The sequence below is a fragment of the Ixodes scapularis genome, unplaced genomic scaffold (genome assembly GCF_016920785.2).
Source record: "Ixodes scapularis isolate PalLabHiFi unplaced genomic scaffold, ASM1692078v2 PGA_scaffold11__112_contigs__length_91849675, whole genome shotgun sequence".
NCBI lineage: Eukaryota > Metazoa > Arthropoda > Arachnida > Ixodida > Ixodidae > Ixodes > Ixodes scapularis.
This window is the reverse complement of record NW_024609837.1, coordinates 11,234,655-11,250,740: the sequence shown is the minus strand read 5'-3', so window position 1 is coordinate 11,250,740 and position 16,086 is coordinate 11,234,655. Positions and strand designations below refer to the sequence as shown.

General features: G+C 46.3%; 2 protein-coding genes across 2 annotated transcripts in view; one reads left to right on the top strand and one right to left on the bottom strand.

The window, feature by feature from the left end:
- Positions 1–5,344: 5,344 nt before the first annotated feature.
- Positions 5,345–5,689, bottom strand: LOC8043625 (protein krueppel-like). Its single transcript, XM_002400248.3, has one exon. The coding sequence runs from the start codon at positions 5,687–5,689 to the stop codon at positions 5,345–5,347; it is 345 nt and encodes a 114-aa protein (XP_002400292.2).
- Positions 5,690–8,836: 3,147 nt separating this feature from the next.
- LOC8036419 overlaps positions 8,837–16,086 on the top strand; it is a 243,659-nt gene continuing 236,409 nt past the window's right edge. The window contains exon 1 of the mRNA XM_042289137.1: positions 8,837–9,070. Within this exon, the coding sequence (XP_042145071.1) occupies positions 8,924–9,070 (147 nt within the window). The 5' untranslated portion in view covers positions 8,837–8,923. The remainder of the gene's footprint in view (positions 9,071–16,086) is intronic.

Here is a 16,086-nt window from a genome sequence, read left to right as displayed (position 1 = left end):
GCTACGATATGCTTAGAAACTGCCATGTGCTTGGCGTCATGATCACCTGACATGAAACCACCATCTAAGCTTTGTAAAGCGTTTCCACATTATTTTTTGCTGCTTCAGGGCCAGTTTGATGCTATTTGCACAAAATGCGCTGCAACGGCTGCCTGGAAACAGTCTATCGGCCACGACATCTGGATTGATTACTGCAGCAGCGAGGCTTGCCGAATGCCTTGCGGCAATAGACCATTTGCAATCAAGTACCAAGCTGCATGCTGGTAATGTAGGTACAGCACAGACTAGCCTTGTCCTTATCATAGTTTCAGGAGGATGACAGTTGCACGTGCTAAGTGCCATTTGTTTTAGATTTAGACAAACAGATGCAATGCAATGACTGCACCTAAAACTCCAGCATGCCCCTTGCTATTGCAGTGAAATATTTGAATTAAGGGGACAAAAAACTACAGTGTGTCCCCAAAAAAGGTTTACAGTGTTTTTTTAACCGTAAATATAAAATATGCATTGCCGAACGATCATTCTCCGCCCAAATGTAGCATTAGAGGTCAGAACCAGGTGCCAAAGTCCCAGCACTAACCAATATTTTATTCAAAAGTTAAAATTTTCCGAAATTTCTAATGTAAAAATGGGCCCATTTTTTGGCCGTGTTCAGTAACTGATGCCATAGAGCTACATGTATTCGAGAGATCTGTTGGCTGCCATTTTCTCATTCAAAAATTCAGGAAATCATTTATAACTTTTGAATAATATAAAGGCTGAAACTTTGCCATCTGGTTGAGACCTCTAGCTCTATGTTTGGGTGGAGACTGAGCATTCGGCGACGCATAGTTTATTTTTGCGAAGAAGAAAACCTGGTATATCTTTTGGCAGGACACCCTGTACTTGCTTCTAAACCAGTTTTTCTAAAGGCGGAATTTTTCTTGCCGTTAACTGAACCCTCGACACAGTTGAAGACTCCGACTAGACTGTGCTACAGTTACTGACAAGTTGTCAGAAACTATGCAGTTTGAGTTCAAATACCTCTACAATAAATTTTGACTTCTTTACAATCTCTGCATAGTGGCATCACTAGGTAAACAGTAAACGCAGTGTGTATGCAAGACTAGGTTTGTCCACAGGTCAAACCAAGTATTTAACCACATAGCTTCCACGGCACACTCCAATTTGGTGAAAACTTCTTGATACCAAATTCTCGTTATGCAATAGCCGGCTTTCCCAAACTGCCCAAACAAATTTCAGATAAGCTTTCGTAAGACTTTAGTGGTGAACATATGCCTCAACATTGGTCCCTTTCGCCATGTTTCTTGAACCATGTGTCCGGAGCCTTGTATGCAGTTGTCGACCAACACGAGCAAATGCCGACATGAATCAGGAAAGAAAACAGTGAACAGCATAGGAAAGACATCACATTGTTCGACATTTAATAAAAATTGTTGCATGTCAGTACAGGACACATACGTAAGCAAGTATATACAGACACATAGACATAGCTACGCAGCACTGAATCAAGAAGCGCAACTGGTCAGTAGTACTATGTATCTTGCATTGGAATGTTTGTTCTTAATTTGTGCCATTTGTAACCTAAACTGTGCATGAACTTTGTGTATACTTGTCCTTGTAAGCTTACGACATGTATTGTTCAAATGTAATTCTGCAGCTGCACAACTGCAGTGCAAGTGATACTGTTGTACTATTTGGGTTTCACAGTCGGTCTGAGTATTGGACTGGCCCAGAACTCGTCGTATTCACGAGAGAAAAACCGGAGTCAGAAATACTACACAGTGTACAGCAAAAAAAAAAAAAAAAAAATCATTTGGCAGTTACAAGAATTAGGAAGCTTGGAGTTTTACAGCAACTAGAAGATCAGCTTTCTTTAGTCAAAAATGTGCTTTCAAAAACAATTTTAAAAATTAAAAATCTTTGCTTTATCGGCAGTTGTCTCAACAACAATCACTCAAATGAGACAACAAAGTCAAACGATTGTCATGAAATGTTTTACGACAAAGTGTGACCCTGCACATGCGGCAAAAACACTTTTCAAAGCTGCCGACACGTGCCCGTGCGTTTGACAGGACTGCAGCCAAGCTTTCCTTTTGATCGTCTCCAGCTTTCGACTGTGTCGCCACGGCAGCCTTAATCCACTTTCCATTGTTAGGCGGAACTACCACCAGTGCGGTACTATACTTATGGGACTTGTCTTGGCAGCACCAATGTCTTACAAGGGTCCACGGTACATCCATGCAGCATTAGTACCGCCTTAAGACGTCAGCAGAACCATGTAAAGCCAGTCTCGAACACACTACAGTACCAACAGCTCTGGGAGGATACAACCAACAAATGTTCATCTGAACTGAAAACTTTAAATTCACTTTACTCTCCCTTTTACAACCCCCTCGTCATTTCCATCAATGTCTCGGAAGTGACAGGCATGCCGTTGGATATAGAACACTAACAGTCACGCCCTTCTGTATATATTTGTGGGTAGAGAAAAGATTGTTCGCTGCCGAGTACACGGGGCCTAACTCTTGGAGTTTGCTCCAGACGTCAAAAAGTAATTACTAAACGGCTCTTTGAACGGCGAGAAAAAGCTAGCAAATATGCAAGTGGGAAAGTGTCACTTGTCTGGTTCTGCACGACTGGTTACGTTGGAGCATCAAGATGAGCTGTTTCCGAAAGTTGGAGCCATGTAATGGCAGGCGCAGAAGCTCCAAAATTAGTGGTCGAATGGCATCATTTGAATCGCACAGCCTCAACTTTGCGAATAATTGGAGGCGATTTAGATTGGCGAATTTTCGGGGAATCAGTTCTGCAGCGTCTGCTTTGTTCTCTCGAAGGCATTCTGGTCTGCTTAGTCGAGAAGCTGTGCTATGCCATCACTGGAGTGTCAGGTCTGGCTCCGGGCATGATAGATGTTACTTCTGAGGGGAGTCTATCGAAACCCTTGCAAAATTACGCCCTTTACTGGACTTCGTATTGATTTTTTTGTGTTACATTGTGAAAGATTGTGTAACTTCCACAGTGCTCCTTACACAAGCACTTGGTTTTGTTTGGAGTCTCCTTCGTACGAGAGCGTGTGCAAATGAAGCCACATGCTCTAGCAGCAGTGCAGTGCTGCCGCAGCATGGAAATTTCACTAGCCTCGACAATGTAGCATAAAAATGTTGATGCCGACTGCAGCAGATTCGAAAAAGCTGCACATAAAAAAGGACACAGTCTGGCTGGCAAGTACATCGCTTACCAACATATCCAACAAACGAAATGTGATTATGGAAATTCACATTTTGCAGTGTAGTTTGTGCCGCCGTATTGTAGTGTCTTGGGAGATTTCAGAAGAAGCCACTGAACCTCTAACCCTTCAACGGTCTAAGTATTTTTTTTTTGTGTTGGTTTTTGTTTCTTCAAAGTAATAGTATAAAGAAAGGGTCAATGCACAGGTTTCTTCTTAATTATATAGGGGGAGCACATATAGTACTTGCAAGCTGTTTAGGTTTAGAAGCATAAAAAAAAATAATGAAAGCAAAAAGTTGTCATTTTCCTTCCCTTCGGTTTCATTTTGGCACGTCCGCTTCCGTGACATTCCAGTGGTTTGAGATTCCTAGCCGAAGGTACTTTACGGAGCACCTTCGTCGGATGATGAGCTCTCATCCTCCGAATTCAATTCCGAAAGCGTCAGAAGCGGAAGAGCCATTGGCACTACTGCCAGAGCAGCCAGCAGGCACGTAGCCAGAAAAGGGGGGCCCATGGCCCCCCCCCCCCCCCCCCCCCCCCCCCCCCAAAATCTTCCATTTTGCTGGGGCCTCCTCTCCCCCCTCCCCTTCATACAGCATTTTGTCATTGGCGGGCCCCCCCCCCCGAAACAAAATCCTGGCTACATGCCTGGCGGCCGGTTTGCGAAGTGAGCCTCACGTGCGCAGAGCGACTAATTTGAAAATCATAAATAGCCCAGCAAAGCAAAAATCTGCGCAAATGTAACATTTGTAGTCCGCCGAAGGCATAACAAATGGCGACAACTCCTGTTGTAAATGCAGTCTCGCGTTTAGGCGGGCACTTTCGAATATGTCATCACCGCCATAATGTATGGCAACGACCCCCAAAGGGTTAAAGGGAGAATGAGGATGCTGGAAAAGCAGAAGACGGATCCAACATTCCGAAACCAAGTTCCTCGGACTACGGTGTCCGGAACATGTCGTCGACTGGCACATTCACCGTCCTATCCCGCCCACACATCGAAAGCAGAATGGGCATCTATCCCCTCTGTGGCTGTGTCACTGCCAGGATCGCGGCAGACGGCGGTATGACACTTCCGCGACATCGTCGTGTGGAAGTCAAGGGAGCTCTTCGGAGGGCGAAATGAGCACGCCGGTCAGAGACCTGTTCCAGGGGTCCGACTTTGGTCAAGCTAAGAGCGAGAGCATTCTCGGCTGCTGATTGGACGTGGCGCCACAGCTCGCGCATGATCAACCAGCGAGACATTTTTGACCCATTCAGAACCGGGCAATATTGTGGCGAGAATGTCTTACCAACACAGAAATAGTAAGAGATGTCTCACACCCTCTGATGCACTCGTCCTTAGTACTCTATTGTCCACCGGTCGGTGTCGGCTAACGTACGGCGGCGGAACAACTGGAGATATGTAAATGAGGCGCGAGTTGTCGAAGGCTTCCACCGTGAAACAGCGGACATTCTCAATTTCAGCTTGCATCTAGATCTCGTAATAGAATACTAAAGTGCAAAACAACAAGGAAGGTGAAAAAAGGGAGACAGGAAAGAGCGCTAACCATATCTGATGGCGACCGAGTAGAACCTCGCCTTGCAGGTTGAACTGGCGATCACGTTGATATAAAAAGAAACAGAGTCTAGAGGGGATACACACGAAAAAGCGCCCATTGTAGAAGAAAGAAACTGCATTAAGATCACCTGGCGGGCTAGTTTGTGCACATATTACAATATTAAAGTGCAAAATGATCTGCGAAGCGGTTCCACCTTCCTCGTCGTTCTGCGCTTTAATATTGTCATATGTACAACCAACTAGCCCACCAGACGATCTTAATCAAGATCTTGCTTCGCAGCACCGTTCGATTCGTAGCAGACAATCAACTTTTTTTCCGGTCTGTTAGCGAACAACGTACGGCGTTTTCTCGTTTTATTTCCGTCCGCGAATGATGCTTTGTAGCGGACGAAATGCATTTTTGGCTTGTGTGAGCGGGCAAACCATGTACGAATGCCATCTCCGCTTGCCCTGCAAGACGCAAATCGGACCTCGCTCTCGCAGCGACCAAAATTGGATCCCAGGCGCCACATTCGAAGTACAGTGAGGCTGCTCCGTGGCAGGACGCAACCTCTAGGCCTCCGCCGGATGGCTTTTGGCCATGTGCATGGCTAGGCTCTTCCTGGACACAAACGTGTTGGTGCACAGCGTGCACTTGAACGGGAGCTGCCCGACGTGCCTGCGCAGGTGGTTGATGAATGCGCTGTGCCACATGAAGGACCTGGGGCAGTGGGTGCAGGAGTAAGGCCGCTCGCGAGTGTGCATGCGCTCATGGCTGACCATGTTGCCCTTGAGGCTGAACTGGCGGGCGCAGTACTTGCACCGGAACGGGCGGTCCCTCGGGCGGTCGGCGTCGGCGGTGTAGTTGGCGCTCAGATGTCCAGACCCTCCGTGGAAGTGGTTCTCGTAGCTCGTCATCAGCAACGCTGCGAGACGGGTTTCGGCGATCGAAGGTTACTAGAGTTTCTTTGTTTAAGATGAAAGGAAAACGCAACAATCGCTATGGTCACTGACGGGGCAAGAATGGTGGGGCGTCTTTTGCACTGTGCAAAGCACTGTGGAAGGCAACAAGCACACGCCTGTTGCCTTCCACAGTGCTTTGGTTGTGTGCGCACGCTCCAGGTTAGCGAAACTTCAGTGTTATCAAAGGTAGCGATCTCGCTCTGGAGGCGGGACAACTGAAGTTCTCATCCGTTCTCAACCTGAGCACTGTAACATGCACTACAGTCACTGAAGTGCACGTCAGAGTGCTCACTTTTGTGAGCAAAACATACATCAAGATGCAGATGTAGCATCGCAAGGGCAGGGACCTTCGGGTATCTTCGAGGGTCAATCTCTGGCAAGTGGAGCGGTTGTAGAGGATAAAGAGAGCAAGCTACGGACAATCCCGACACATACAATGCAATAACTCACCTCGATAACAGTTCAAAATTTTCGAAAAAAGAAAAAACAAAATCTGCTGCAAGATTGGTGTAAAGAGTAACATCCAAACAGTGTCTGCTGGAAAGGTGGAAGCAATATTGTATGCTAATGTGAAGGTCGTCTGTGTTGATCCGATTTATCCTCTTTCGACAACTTGCCTGGAAGAAAAAGAGCTCATTATTAATGATGCCAGGATAACTAAGCAGGCATCATCAGTTTTGCACGCACATTATTGTAAGAGACAGCATTGAGTGATAGGACTATGGCTTTGACGATACCATTTTTTGAATTATTTAGAAATTATAAGCTAATCAAGACAGTCCAAATAAACATAAAATTAAATTACTTTTAGCAGTTTGGAAGGATATGTCCAAAAAGTAACGCTGAATCAAACAATTAACCATGCTCTTCACTTCAGAAAAATTTATACCATAAAGAATCCCTAATATAAAAGCACAAAAGCTTGCACAAGATACCAAAGTTACAATCTGATCACTATAATATGGATACCAGAGCACATCAGTAGATATGTTGGATTTAGCTAGTGCTCTTGCACTCATGCAAACTTCTAGAAGACTCTTTTTCAAAATTAGGACTCCTTCCAAGTCACAGATCTAACCCCATACTGCTGCACCATGTCAATCATCCAGACACCCACTATTTCAATATGTGCCTGTGCACAACGTTACAGGCCATGAAAGTTGCAGATCACTTTCAACAAAACCAGGGAGCTGTTCCATCAAGGCAGGTGCACTCCATTTCAGCATAACTGGGCGAATGGTGAAACCTACGGCCTCAACGAGCCAGTCAGCGTGGGAACGCACTCCTCCCGTGGAGAGTTGTCGTGTTTTGCTTGGTTGTTTTGACTGGCTCACGGGGGCCACATCTTTCACCCTTTGCGAAGTTCTGCTGTAGAGGTCGACAAAATGACAAAGAAGCATGACATGAAGGGCAAGTGTTTAACAGGATTGTCCGCTCACAATGTTGGGGCAACGGCGGGACACCAGTGAATACTGTGCTTGCTGGAAAATGACATGCTGTGTGCAAAAATAGTGTTCTGTTACAACAGTGCTTCGAAGCTTCCCTGTGCTTGGCGTGACGAGGTTGGTGCAGGGAGCTGAAGAGAGATATGCAATAGAAGAGACGAAGTACGCTCGACATCTTCCTGCTGCGGCACTTGCTGTCAGGTTCTGAAGGTGTGGCAAGGCAGAGATGTTGAATTAGAGATTCTGTCTCCCATGAAGTGTGATGCAAACAAGTAAAGCCCAAAATTACGAGTTAATGAATTCAGAAAAACCAGAGCAACAATTTAATTAATCACTTCACAACTTTTACATTTGAATACACTCTTTATCTCTCCCGAAGAGGAACAATATATAGCTATAATCGGGGAGGTTCATACCAGCACAAGCTTGTTCTGACAATTCTATTGTTTTAATATCAACCACCTATTCCCACACGTTTGCGGATATGTGCAACGTTTCCTCACATGAATGGTCTACGTTTTCTTGTATGAATGCGCAACATTTTCTTCACATAAATGTGCAACGTTTTTTTACATGAATGTGGTACACTTTTCACACGGATGGGCCTTTTAATCAGAACCGTGCAACGTTTTTTTAGAGGAATGAGAAAGCACAACAGTTCCCGGAATGACCTGTCAAAACTCACTTGGAAACAGCTCCCGCAATTCTGCAACGGCTATCGGCAACAAAAGTCATTTCGCAGCAAGAAAAACATATAATAATACCAGATCGAATATTGCGACAGACGGAAAGATCTGGGACGTGAGAACAACCAACTGTGCCAAGTATCTTCAAGCCACACGCACACACACACGCGAATGCAGCTGTCATTCGGCTTTGGAACCGGCCAAAAAGCTTCACCAGCTCCGTCCCACGCGACTCTTCTTCTCGACTTAAAAAACACAAACGGCCCTATTTGACCCCGAGTGAAGACGGCGAGATCGCAAACTTAAAAGACACAAAACCATTTCAAAGGAAAACCCGTTGGGAGTCTACGGTCCGAAGCGCCTCGAACGACTCGAACGGGGGCCGCCATGTTTGTTTGTCTGCTATTTTGTTGTGTTTTTGCTGTTGGCGGTTCGGGTCATCCCGAGTTTCGACGCAGCGCGGCGCGGCGCACGCTTTCAGGAAACAGGCCTAAGAAATTTTAAGTTGTATAAACACTGATTCTCTGACGTCACGGGTGAACGTAATCGCAGCGCCCTGTAGCGTAAACACGTACAACTAGCAAAAAGCACGAAAAGAGTTTAGAACGGTGATACGGTTTATAGGCTATTTTTTTACATGCTTTAAAGCTCTAAAAAAAAACTTGAGTTGATTGAACTTTAAAATAAAATGCAACTTCCAAAGAACAACTCTTTCAGGCGCTGTATGAATAGCTGGCACCCACCCAGATGTTTAAAAAAAACACGATTGACCGATGTAATTTAAAATTGGATGCATTGTTTTAAAAGCACAAACAAGAATCCATAACAAAACAGTGTTCAAAAGCTGTAGTTTGTAGTCCTCGCCACAGATGGCGAAGCGATCGACGAAAGTCCATGACGTCACAGAAGGATCAACCCAGATTGCGCACTTTCGTGGGCTTGCGTACATATTAGCCTGCTCGGCGCCCGAACGTCGACGGCGCAGCGTACTGTAAACCCCGAGCATGTTCCGGAGTTGTCACGTTTCGTGGGCGATAGAGACATTTTAATGTCGTGCCATGTTGTCCACGGACCGATTTGCCACGTTCGTGTGTCCGGACTGCAGCGTCAAGTTTGCGACGCTATCTCACTTGCAGTCGCACTGGCTGCAGCATCATCACAACCGCCAGCAGACGACAGCAGCAGATCCTATCAGTCCACAACATGTAAGCGAAGTTTATTATTTCAAAACTGGGCTTTCCGCTGCTTCGTATGCGTCGCTTTTCTGTGATGTCATAATGATTCTGTGACAGGCTGTCTGCTAAACGAAATCAATCCGCATTAAGCGCGCTTGGGCCAGACGCGCGAAATTGCTCTCCCCTGAGCGATTTCGCGGTCTTTCTGTAATACCAATAATTAAAAAAATAAATGGTTTAGAAATAAATTTGTTTATATTTGGGCGTAAATATTGCTGCGTTTATGCGCAAAGATCAATACCATGCAACAACTTTAATTTTTGCAACATACGTTTGTCCTCTAAAATCAATAATGCACTAAGACCAATTTTTATAATAGAAAATTGCATGACGTTGGTACACGCTAATGAGATTTTCAATGCAACAATAATGTCTCTAAATAAATTTCTTAAAAAAAATATATAACTTCGTTCTCTGCGATAAAACTATTTCCAGTACCGATATTATTATTTTTTCCTATGCCATAAAATATATTTAGTAAGAAGCCATCGGTTTCAAAAGGTTCTGTTTTTAACCACGTCAATTGTTGGAGTTCTTTGTGCATATCCTTACTAAGCTGGATGCATCGGTCCTTTGCGCGACGTCTAAATGATAGTTACATCATCCCCGTTTTCGTACGAATAACAACATACCGCTATCGTTGTCGCAGGAAAGCCTTTCTCGCTCAACGAGCCACAAAATACAAAAATGGGACAAAAAATAGGCATACAACAAATGTGTAGAGTTCTTTTTGCTTAAAGGCCAAAAGACTATCTTTGCGAAGGGTGAGAAGAACACCGGTTAAATATTTAGTCACCAATATTATTTATTCAAAATATAAACATTTAAAATTATAGATTATTTTAAACTTTTTTTTTTTTTTTTACAAAGAAAAGGAGGACACCGCGCAGCTTGACGAAGTCCTGACGCACGACACACTTTCGCTGGAAAACAGCATTATAAACGAACGAACGAAACGAAAATGCTAAAACAAAAAACACGAGGTTTTTCAATACATCTGCTTCCGAATATTGTGGCCACTAATTGCAAGTTTATATTTGTGTTGTTTCAGCCGGTTATACAAGCAACGTGTTTTGCCGTATCGTATCAGTTACGTAAAATATTGTTTCTTTCGGATGGAGTACCGTTAATCTCGAAGAGCGTGAGCACAAAAGAGCTCTAAGTTTGGCTGCTTTCCAGAAGGGCTTGCCGCGTCTCTTTCAAGCATCGGCCGTACATACGAGCGATATTCTTCTGAAGCGCCATTGTCGTGCCACGATCCAGAGCTCTCTTCTTGTGTGTGTGCGTGCTGCCACAGCCCTGACCCGCGTTCAAGACGACACAATGCCCGTTTCTGTCACTCCTTTCACCATTCCCCCCCCCCCCCCCCCCTTTTTTTTTTCTTATTTGGTGCAGTGGCATTGATGCATTTTGCGCACTCGAGATAGATTTCACTTGCCGCTCTGCTTCCAGATAACTCAATCCAATTTACGTTGAATGCACGAAAGCGTTACTATTTTTTTTAGATTAGTTTAAAGACGAGTTATTAAGAGGGGGGGGGGGGGGGGGGGGCGCAGGGGGGGGCATGGCTGGTTGGAATCTTTAAAAGGGGAAGTGAACCTTTTTAAAATAACATTGATAAGTGTCCAATAAAGCGAACCTATCTAATTTTTTTTTTTCCGCGAAAATAAAAATTAGAGTTATATTTATGTCGTAAGATAGATTTTGAGTTAGGAGTGATTCGGAAGCGAATGCTTGAATTTCGAGAGTGGCTTCGATATCTCTCCTAACTCAAGATAAGTCTCAAAACGTAACTATTGCGCTGTATTTTTTTTATAAGTTTATTCTTTGACGTACGCATCCTGGATGGATGTTAACGGCTGTACACTTTATATCGGGCGGTAGCTTGCGCCAACTAGCCTAGAAATTAAGAACCAAAAGTAGGATTTCTTAATTTCGTAACTATCACCAGGCGGTGTGGGATCTCAGCAAACTAACCTCTAAGGAATCGGGCAAAAAAAAAAAAAAAAAAAAACTAAGAATTTTACGTCCCGCTTTTTCTCCACCGGTTAGTTGTACGCCATTCAGTTCTCCCTAGACAATTTCCACTCATCTTCCAGTGTCCTCTTTACTATTAAAATGCACTTCTCATCCATTCTCGTCTGCAAATTCCAGCGCGCCGGCTAAATCCGTTGCATCCTCCGGGAGAGCGGGAGCAAGCCCTGTGCATCTCAACACCACGTGTTCTATGCTGTCTCGTCTTCCCCTTGGCATACAGCATACCGCGTATTCACTTCGTCATACTTTGTCGTAGTCATCAATACTCCCGTTCTAGCCTCGAATAACGACGAGGCTAGAACAGGAGTACGTTTCTTCCTTATTCCCTGTTTTTGTCCCCTATTTTCCCTGCATTCTTTCTCTTTTTTTCTCCTCTCCAGACTTTTTTTTTTAGGGGAAAGGGAGGGAAAGAATGAGTTTAAATTTTTTTTTTAAGTTACAATCAATTTTTTTTGTGCATTTCCAAATTAACTACATACCGACAAATATATATCACTGTCAAATAAACATTTCGAAGATATTGAATGCCCCCAACCTAGGCAATTAAACAAATAGTTTTTTTCTATTTCGTTAAAAAATTTGTTTTTAGTGGCATTTTTGTCGTCACCAAGGTGGTGGTGTACGGAACAGGGGCTCGCGGGATGCTTACTTCGCCGATTAATGATGAATAGTTTAAGGCGATAACCTTTAGGGACGTATGTCGCGAATTCCTCCAAAGGTGATCCATCCTGGGAATGTCCCTGTCGCCAAAAACGATAGCGTCTACATTTGTATTTACGGCTTCACGCACATTGCACTCGCAAAACACATTCACACGCGGCGTCGATTCTTGATCGGTATCCAAGCGTGCGAAGGCACAGAGACGCAGCACTTCGGCGTGCCAAGGAAGCTTCGATCACGCCGCGAGACCGGCGAAACTTGCTTTCGACGAGTTGTGCCTTTTTCCCGCGGCACTGCGCTTTCGCAAAATTTTCCACGTATTCTCGACGGCAAGTCTCAGCGCTTACACGGTGTCTTAAAAAAATTCTTCGGCGAATGACGACACACGAGTAGAAACCCTGTCTTCAGCACGCTGCCGCCAGCCTCTGTAACGCTAGCGAACCGCAAATCGTCCACGTGCAACATGGCCGTCCGGTGGCTTCACTCGCGCTGCAGCGACGCTTGAGTCACAGGCTTGACTACCAGACGATCTACCCATACTAGCAGCAATATGGCGGCGTCTCGTCTCCTCCTTTCTCTCCGGCAGCAAGTTTACACAACCGCGTATGCCTTTATATATTTACTTTTTTTTTAGCTTTTAGCGTCAACCTAACCGCGTATACTTCATTTTAGACAGATGTTCGGTTCCCCCAGGTGTATCTTCATTTTGAACGACCGCTGCCATCGGCACACCAGAGCCGTATATAGGGAGAGTTTGGCCAGAATCGCGTGGGTCACTCAGTCAAACACAGGCAAAGAATGTCATTCCGTAGCACTCTGCGGAATGTCCCTTATGCATACAATAGGCTCGACCGCCCCTGTTGAGGGAACGGAATCTATTAATGTTCCCCCCAATCCTTTCGCAACGCTGTGTTGTGAATACAGCAGAGAGATGCTCGCCGACCCATTGCACTTTGGCTCGGAATACTGGGAAACTTGGTGTTGGTGTGACTGGTGACAGTGCTTGGAAATTCGGACACCGCGTGCCGAACCCGATTCGTTCACCCTGGACTCTGTGAAGATGTGCTACAGGCTTCTGGACAAGACACTTGGACATTTAAAGGATCTCCTTCCTTCCTCGGCTCCGCCCTCTTTTCTGCCAGCCACTTTCTGTGGCTCCTCGCGCCCCGCTTGTCGGCTTTGGCGAAACAACCTCCCTCTCTTTTTTTTTTTCACAATTTTTTCTTCTATCAGCTTTTATCCCCTTCCCCTCCCCCCAATCCAACGATGACCGTTCGGCCCATGGCTGTAACTCCAACGATGGTTTTTCCTCTTTTGCAAGACTTCTCTCTCTCTCTCTGGGTGTGGCGACGAAGGCGCCGAAGAGGAGAAAAGTAAATGAAAGGAAGGAGAGCGCCGAAGGAGCGAGAGAGAAAGAAGAAAGCAGAGAGGAGGCGACCGCCATTTTTTAGCAACGCTGTCGGAGACTGGTCGGAGAAGAGCACTGCTGAGGATACGCGTCGTCTGCTACGGGCCGACTTCTTTTTCGCCTGAATAAAAGTTTGTGGCCATACGCCGAAAAATCTTCATTTATTAGCTTTTTAACCCACCGAGGAATAACAGAATGTCATTTTCTTGCCAGAGCCAGCGATATAAAAGGCAATAATCGGGATTTAGATGCCGATCCCACGCATTCCGCCGGGAGGATGATCGAAGATGGCGGCCCTCCCCACTCAGGTGGGAGCAGCTGGGAGTTTACGCGCATGCGCTCATGCCTCTCGCTCTACGCCGCGTGCTGATTGGCTCACTTGGGAGGAGAGCGTTACGGCGGCGAGATCATAGACTGACCAAACTCTCCCCATATACGGCTCTGCGGCACACTTTCCTAGCGCGACATCTGGTGTCGCCTTTCGTTCGGAGCACATAAGGTGTTCGTTGGGCCAATCATCGGCCTCCCTTTCATCACCTGATCCCGCTCTCTGTACGCCGGTATGGGCGGGAGCCTGATCACGCGGTGAAAGATAAACCTAAGATTTTGTGCAACGAGCACGTAGCTTCCGCCGCGCTGACAATCGCCTGCCAAGGGGCGCTCAAGTTCAGCGTTCAAATTTCCTTTTTTTGTGTGCGTGAATTTATGAATTTTACAAGGTCATGATTGTCACATTAAACCTTTTGTAAAAATTCTGTACGCAAAGCGGAGTTTTTTTTTTTTTATATAATTTTACATTGTGTCCCATGATGTATTAGCGATTGACTGCAAGTCTAGCGCGGATGTCTCTGTATGACATTTTTTTTATTTTTTCTCGCTTTCGCATAATATGCCTGCTGCCGAACGTTCCTGCGCTCTCACATGTTTACTATGTTTATTGTTACTGAAGTACATGCCTGGTTGGTCTAGTTGGTACGAGAAACTCTGTGGCTGTATAACGAGGCTTTGCAATGTATCACACCTTTCTGCCAGATTGCTATGCTTGTTTTGCTTCAGGGCCGCAGACCCAGTCAAGTTACCATATGGTAGCATTTTGTCTGGAGGCCCGCCAGAGTAAATGCCTCGAAATATTTCATTTCATTTCAAGGCTCTGTTATACTCACACGTTGAGCGCAGCGAAAGTAGCCTATAGCTAAAGTCCCTTGATAATTATTTTACAAGTAACGATAACCAACACAAATGACAAAGCACATTCCGCTGGAACAAAATGGCGGCATTCAGTTCAAATCTCAACTGTGCGCCGCAATTCGCTTTCTAAAACCTGCACCGTCACGCAGTCGGCGCTTCAAAGAATGTCGCTACTTGTAGGCGTGGGCATTTCATTGGCCAGTGAGCAGGAACTCGACATCTGCGACCAATCAGTATCTGTGTGCGCTGCGCTACGCCACCTTTGCCACGCTCAGCGTGTTTATGTGTTTTTAATATTAGATAATAGAATGCCGGGGGAAATAAGACATTCTCCGTGTGAGCAGCAGAGATACGAGAGGGCAACGAAGAGATGCTGTGCGTGTATCACATTCTACGGAAACTCTTTAGATCAGAAGCCTGCACCCCGCGGCCCGAACATATCTGCCGAAGAACTGAGGGACAGGAGGAAACGGGAGGGACGTCGAAACGCCGAACTCTTGTTGGAATGATAAAGTGCCCGGTCGCAGATTTGGAGCGCGAGGATCTGGTAGCACAGAGCATCGAAGAGCCATTCCTCGGGGAACCTGGACGTCAGCGCGCAGCTTTTGCAGCGGCCAAGACCCGAAACACACTTACTCGCTCGGGAGAAGCGTGTTTCGGCGTCTCGCCGCAGCGGGGCGCCAGTCACGTGGCTCTCCTCTCATCCGTTGTCTGCCGCTCCACCTTTTCCATTTCGGCGGCCGCTTCTCGTGGCGCTCTGCCAGGCTTTGTCGGTATACAGGAGGCTATGGTAGACCTCAAATTAACTACCTTTGTCTCCACTGCACTCGTAGAACGCGTTAGAACGCGAAAGCCAAACGCTGGACGCCGGCGTTCCGCGTCGCGTTCGCAGAGTGCTCTGGAGAAAAAGGCGGCTAGCTTTAGGTCTACACGTTAATCATTCCAACCTGAGCTCTGCATTCTGACGTCCCTCTCGACTCCTGCTCTTTCGCTCGGCCAGGTTCGAGCTCCTTGCGGCCCGGGTTGGATTTCTTTACGGGCCGTGTAATAGGCATTCCGAGGAGGTTTCAGCGTTCGGCGTGCGCTCGGGTCCAGTCACAGGCTTCACGTTGGAATGCGATGCCCCGGATGTGGCGACCGCCTGCGCTGCTTGATGGAGTTTTTGCAAAGGGTTTATCCCACTCAACGATTCTTCTCGACTGGTTCCCGCGCTCCATGGTGCTTGGCATTCGCTCAGTTGTCCCAACGGATGTAATCCGCGTCTTCCGAGAATAACCCCCGTGACGTATATATGTTCTTAGGAGGACAAAAGGGCCATAAATTCTGATCCACCTCCGCTGGGCAAACAGGCAATCGTAAACCGTGAGTCAGGTGTCCATCGGTGGAGACTCGTCTCGAGCAAACAGGCAATCGTAAACCGTTAGTCAGGTGTCCATCGGTGGAGACGCGTCTCGAACGCGCCTCGCACATAGCGAGGAGGTTAGATCAGAGGCGTTGACGCACCTGTCCTCTTTTAGTAGAAGAAAGTATGGCGGAAGTCCGTCATCCGAAAGAGAGGGAGAAAGGGAGCAGGTCCCACTGCTGGGTTCACTACGTCACCTAGTGTAGGCCACGCAGGTTTGACACGAGCGATGCGTCAGCGGTCGACTGGGATTCGCGTTCGCGCTGACTGAACACTGCTCTTGCAAACGGA